Genomic DNA, 6,274 nt, shown 5'->3' with positions numbered 1-6,274 from the left:
AGTCTCCGGTCATCTCTTCCCCTCTTTTTTATTATAATTTGCAAGGTTATTGATCTGACTATGATGATGATGATGAGGTAAAACGGGAAGTACTTGAACACAATTAAACAGCAAACTTGGCAGTTGCTTAGCACCGGCAAACCGTTAGCCGACCCAACACACAACACAACACAACCTAACAAAACAGCAAAAGCAATGCATTTTCATGTTGATGTTATTTCCCCACTCACAACTCAAACCACTTTCCGATTTCCGTTTCGTGGCGACGAAGTGCGCAGAATCCGTTTTCGACTATTGTTTTGCCTTTGGTGATTTTACATGTTGACTTTGTTCAATTCACTTGTGAATCGCTGCTGCTGCAACTCACAGTAAGGAAGTCTTGAGAAAATGTTGCTTCTTAAAACCACATCTTGATATCGTTTATCGCGTTTACCGTTTGTTATTCCTTGTGCTTTACCACGCAACACGCAAAAAACAACAAACAAACGTTCGACCGGGCGGCAAAATGGCAACTGACAAGAGCAGAGAGCGTTGCCAACTGCCTGCAAATGTGACACGAGTAAAGCTCAAGAGAGACTCAGAGAGAGAGAGAGAGAGAGTTGGCAAGGGTTGCTTGTGGTGAGTAGTTGGGTTGGGTGTGGGTGGGTTGGAATGGATATGCTTGATGAAGTTGGCAATGCACATGCGTCACTCGTTGCTTGTACGCGCTTTTCAACTCGCTGGCATTTCACGTGCCACCAACAACCCCTCCGCCCCCCGTTCCATTATCAGACGACCAACCCCATGACGCAAGTGTCAACATTTGTAGTTAACAACACTCACAGACTGCAGCAATTTGCTCGAACTACGTACATACATAGCTTTATTGTAATAGGGGTAGGAGTTCCTTATGTAGATCCCAAAAGCAGGTGTTCTCCCGTTCCTCCCACATATGGTTGTGAGAAAACGATAAGACACAGATGTGTGTGGCTCTCATTGCAAAACAAATCAACTTGGAAATATGACCGTCTCATGAATTTATGCACAACAAAAATAGAAGAAAAGGAAACCAATCTTAAAAGTTTGAAAACAAAACACAAACTTATCGTATATGCATACAATATAATAATAGATATATATATGTATATATGTACATTTAATTTAGCCTAGACTCGTAAGCATAATTTGAAGAACATTCTTGCAGATGGTTAAAATCCTGACACATGCGGTAAACAAATTAAATAGTTGGATGGGAACCAAACAAAACACGATTTGCAATGAACACAAAGCGGACAAGTTAATATTGGATCTGTGGTTACAGCTTAATCTCTAAGTATATAAACTCTAATAAAAAAAACAAATCGAGACATACGCATACATGTATATATATAAATAACTAAATACCCATACATACATGTATATATATATATATATATATATATATAATTGTAGTATACACATTATGAAAGACTCCAATAAATTGCATAGGGTTATTTAATTAAGGATCTATTTAATATGCAGCTACTTCGTTTGCCTTTTTTAATTACTTTCTTAATTTTTGCTTTCGTTAACAATATTTACAATATTTCCGACAGGGCCTTAATCTCGTCTTAAAAAAAATCGCTCGCTTGCTTACAACATGATATATATATATAAATAATATATACTGTATATATAATCTAGCAATCAATATTATATATATATATATATTTATATAGATTTAGCGTTCTTTTTACCTAATTATCTGCCATAATTCTCTCATGTCTTATTTTTTTGTTTTTGTTTTTGTCGCATTTAAAATTTGATTTTGTTTTGTTATTGTTTCTCTTTCAAGTAAACATTAAGGAAAATCGAGGAAGAATCTGAACGATAACACTTGCTGCTGTCTTAAACACAAACATATTACAACAAACTCGAATAGTAATCCTAGTGGCCTAGTTCTCCTCCATGCGCTCCACACCCAAATCGCACTGTTCGATGACCAGGCGAGCAATCCGCTTAATCTCACAATAAGGACTCTCGTGCGCAATCAGCTCGGTCAGTATTTGTATGCCATTCTCCTGTTCCACCAGCTGGCAATATTTGTCCGGATATACCTAAAATCAATCAATATGCGATAATGACTCCGTAACAAATCCGTTGTACTTCATACCTGAGTGAGATTGGCCAGCGCCCAAACGGCCCAATGCTGACACTGTGGCGTCTCATAGCAGCGCACCAAGCTGAGAATGGGCTCAAAGCTGCGATAGTTGATGTTGCGCTCACTCTTGATGTTCCAACGCTGTATGGCGGCCACCATGCGTTCGAGGACGTGTTGTCTGGTTGGTGTCTTAATCGTCCACGCATCGGCGCCATCGGACGCAATGTGCGCCAGCACTCCAGCCGCATTGTAGCTGACCTGGAAGCGCAGTTGGTTAGCATTGTCATTGGCTAGTCTTCCACCTTGCTGACCCACCTCGATGCCATCGCTCAATGAATCAAGCAGACGCGCAAACACCTCTATAAACTCCTGCGTCATCAGCTTGGGCCGCAGCCATTTCACCTCAGCCACATTGCCCAGCAGCCCCATCATGTTCCTCAGCAGCTCGTCACGATCGGGAAATGTCTGTGAATAAGTTTCACACAATTTGTGTTTTAAATTCAAACAAAAATGCGCCAATCGAAAAAGGTTGCGACTCAATTGTGCTCACATTTAAACACTTAAGGAAATACTCCATGCCGCGTCCATCCAGAAATCTCTTACAATTAATAGCAGTCTCATCGGTTACATTCCACATGGTCGACCACGCAACCTCCATGACATCGTCAAACACTGAGCGCGTCAGTCGATCCTTTATCAGAGTCAGCATTGTCTAAAAAAAAGCAATCAACCCCAATAAATCATTGGGCAAAAAAGGGGAGTTTATAAATTGATTGCAAGGCTTACGCTGACCACGCCCAACTCGCCGAGAAAGAGCTTCTGGCGGCCGTCCACCTGGCAGGCCAGTGTGTTGAGCAGATAGATGGCGATACGTTGCACGAATCCCTCCTGCTCCGTCTTGGACACACCATGCAGCAGTATCTTAATGAGGCGCTCGTACTCGAACAGCTGTTGTGCATACAAATTATTGATTAATTTGAGATAGATTCACAAGATTCTATTACAGATCCTGGCCCTACCACATCGGCTGGCATCTGGAATTGTGTCAGCGTCAAATAGCCATTGCGCAGCATTGTGTCATCCGTCAGATGCATCTCCATGCCATTGAGCAGCGTTCGAATGATGTGATTACGCAGCAGTGTGCCAAATTTGGAACGATCACGACCCTTCACTATGTAGAACAGTGTAGCGCTAAGCAGAATGAGATTTCAATAGATGATTGCGTTTTTTTTTCTTTCTTCATAATTACAGCACTTACCTGCCCGATATTTGCATGTGCTTGAACTTCAGATGCCTATCCATGGCGCAGAGCACCACATCCAGCGCTGTGTGGATATCTTTGCAGTTCTCAAACCGAAATAGATGATACAAATCGTTGAGTACCTGGCAACGAACAAGTGATAAGTTTAATATAAAGTTGGAGTAGGGTTGTAGGTGGGTTGGAGTAGGAGTTGGGCTTGCCACTCACCCTTGTCAGTAGAACGGGCCTGTCGTGGTAGTAGCGCGCCGCAGTGAGTATTTGCTGCTCATTGGCATCGCCGGCCACTTCGAGAGCGGGTATATCATGCCGTTTACACGCCCAGTGCGCCGTGTGATAAAGGCCGAGGAACTGCAGCGGTCGCTGGGTGCGCGACGCCAGCCCCGGTATATCGGTGGGGCCGAAGTGCTGCTCTGTCTTGGTATTGGCATTCGTTGACTCCTTGGTGGCGACACCGTTGCCCGCCAAATTTGTGCCCGAGATATCCAAATGCGTCAATTGTCGCAGATTGTCCATGAGCATCTCGAGCGTCTGATCGGGCAGATCGTAGGTGCCATGGCCATTACCCAAACTGGATATTGAAATGTCGAGGGTGCCGAGGCGTCGCAAACAGCAGATCGCATGCAACTGATTCGCGATGGGCCACACATTGAACAGGATGAGCGTATGCAGGTTGGGCAGCATGCCAAGCGCCTCCAGACTAAAGTTGGCCAGCACGCACGACGTCAGATCCAAATGGCTCAGATCCTGCAAGTGTGCGAACTGCAATCGATGATGCATCACAACGCCATTCAGCACCAGACGGCGCAGATGTGGGCAGGTCAGTTGAAAGTCCACCGGTTCCTTCTCGTTTGGCTCGGCATTCTGCAGCAGATGCGAACTGATGCCTAGCTCCAACGAGCGTAAACTGTCGCCATAGTGGGCCAGCAGGTGATGTGATTGCACCGTTATCTTGTCACAATACCACATGGACAGGGCAAACAGTTTGTGACGCATCAGCGTCTCCAGACCTGCCACATAGCAATATGATAAGAATTAGCTATTGTTGTTTAGAATTAGAATTGCGAGTGTAAAACTAACCGGAGCTGCTCAGTGTGCTGTAGCGCAGATTCACAATCTTCAGGGATGTGCGACGAGTATCGCTAAATAGATTGATCACTTTGTCGTCCAGTGGCCGATGGAAGCGCTGATATTTCTCTAGAAACTCATCGCATATCTCATTTGTTAGCACAATGCCAGCGTTGAGGGTACGCTGCCCGCTTTCCGTATGGCTACTGATTATGTCCAGACTGTTGCACACCTTCTGATAGGCGATCTCCTTCAGTGTTAGCGGCTCCTCGTCCAATGATCCATCCTCCATTAATCGCACCTTGCAGCTCATCTTGTGCGTTTCTATATATATATATATATATATATGTGTGTGTGTGTGTGTGTGTGTGTCTGTGACTCAACTGCTTGCCTCCGGATAAGTTTCTGAGTCAGTTACTGGAACGACAGATGAAAAATATGTTGTGAGTCAGTTGAGAATTTTTTAATTGCACAAATGCTTACTTTATTTTGAATAGCAAACATAATAAATCAAAACTGATCCTGCTTCGAAAATAGGTTGTTGCAAGTACAACGTTTTCGAAACTGTTACAAACCAGAATTGATAATTGAATTTAACTTTTTTGTGTTATTCAAAAAAACACTTTAAAAAATATGTGTCAATATTGCAAGTTCCGAAAATGATGATAAACAAAAACAGTTAGCTTAGTCATCAAAATATGTTAAGAATGGTGACTCTTTGGGATATATATTTTTAAACTGATAAATAAGAATAGAATGATATCATAGAGATACTCAAAGGATCCAGCAGATCTATTAAGATTTAATGAAGCCATTGAACCTAGCTAGAAATCAATATTGGCAGACTTGATCTGTGGATTATAAATAAAACAAAATACTGAAAAGTGCTGAAGTCATGCTAAAGTGATTGTTTTAATAGCTTTGGTGCTTCTTCAGGGGGTGCTGCGAAAGACGCATTACGTAATAAGTCATAGCAATTACTTGCACTAGTGTGCGTGTGACTCTGTGTGTGTGACTCTGTGTGTGTGTGTGTGTGACTCTGTGTGTGTGTGTGTTTATTTTTGCATGCGTGTTGGAAAGCGAATAAGAATTTGGAGACAGGACAAAGTCTGTCACTGCGATTTGGACTCTATTTCGCCAGCGCTAAATGTCAACAAACATCGCAAAGGGCAAATCGAATAACGGAAGTAACAAATGACTGACAACAGCTAACTGAAGCTGAATTTCTACTGGTGTATTGGTGCGTAGTCAGTGAAGGGGTGAAGCTGTGTGCGTGCGTGTGTGCGACAGACAGACAGTCTGTCTGCTCTTATCAAGGCAAGGCCAGCAACAAAAAACACAGCCATATTTTAGCCATCATCGTTCGCATCAGCTGTGTGTGGCCAGCACAGGTGCCAGGCGCATTTAAATTTCATAATAAGCACAAAAAAAGGACCTGTTTAGTTTTTCCCATCTTTGTTTTTTTTTTATTTTTTTTTTTGTTGTGTACCTTTTTTTATTGGCAAGAAAGCTGTTCGCGAGTCGCGACTAGCGACTCAATCGTCGCCGTCGTCGATGAATTGTTGCTGCTGCTGCTAAATGCTGCTGCTGCTGCTGTTGGCGATGTCTTTGTCAGGAAATTGGTTTATTCTAGCATTGAATACGTTTGATTGCTGGCGCTGCACTGTTTGGAACGCGTTCACATTCCAGGTGCGCCACACAAACACTAATTTATTTGTTTTTCGCCCAAATTACACTTTATTATTCACTTTTTGGCATCATATTTTCTATTTTCTTTCTTATGCTTCTTCTTTTATGTGTTAACGCAAATTGAAGTCTGTTATCGCCAA

General features: G+C 42.7%; 1 protein-coding gene across 2 annotated transcripts; it reads right to left on the bottom strand.

Moving 5' to 3' along the window:
• Positions 1-1,455: 1,455 nt before the first annotated feature.
• LOC6557696 (protein zer-1 homolog) lies at positions 1,456-6,174 on the bottom strand. 2 transcript variants are annotated; one of them, XM_032738722.2, is made up of 10 exons: positions 5,935-6,173; positions 4,458-4,862; positions 3,588-4,387; positions 3,378-3,502; positions 3,139-3,310; positions 2,906-3,067; positions 2,670-2,831; positions 2,435-2,584; positions 2,132-2,377; positions 1,456-2,075 (listed from the first exon to the last, which is right to left on the bottom strand). In XM_032738722.2, exons 2-10 carry the CDS (start codon positions 4,756-4,758, stop codon positions 1,914-1,916), a joined length of 2,280 nt encoding a protein of 759 aa, XP_032594613.1. In that variant the 5' UTR covers positions 4,759-4,862; positions 5,935-6,173; the 3' UTR covers positions 1,456-1,913. The 2 variants fall into 2 exon arrangements, with proteins under 2 accessions (XP_032594613.1, XP_001984079.1); XM_001984043.3 differs by having other exon boundaries at positions 2,132-2,584; positions 5,935-6,174.
• Between the last annotated feature and the right edge of the window lie 100 nt (positions 6,175-6,274).

The sequence above is a fragment of the Drosophila grimshawi genome, unplaced genomic scaffold, assembly GCF_018153295.1.
Source record: "Drosophila grimshawi isolate 15287-2541.00 unplaced genomic scaffold, ASM1815329v1 contig_44, whole genome shotgun sequence".
Lineage (NCBI taxonomy): Eukaryota > Metazoa > Arthropoda > Insecta > Diptera > Drosophilidae > Drosophila > Drosophila grimshawi.
This window is presented reverse-complemented; position numbering and strand designations above follow the sequence as displayed.

What these genes read in the sequence shown, in the direction of transcription:
- LOC6557696 (XM_001984043.3), bottom strand. Translation starts at nt 4,758, where the DNA reads ATGAGCTGCAAGGTGCGATTAATGGAGGATGGATCATTGGACGAGGAG. An exon ending in CACATGCAAATATCGGGCAG is followed by an intron (nt 3,311 to 3,377) that starts GTAAGTGCTGTA and finishes CATTCTGCTTAG; the next exon opens with CGCTACACTGTTCTACATAG. An exon ending in ATTTCCTTAAGTGTTTAAAT is followed by an intron (nt 2,585 to 2,669) that starts GTGAGCACAATT and finishes ACTTATTCACAG; the next exon opens with ACATTTCCCGATCGTGACGA.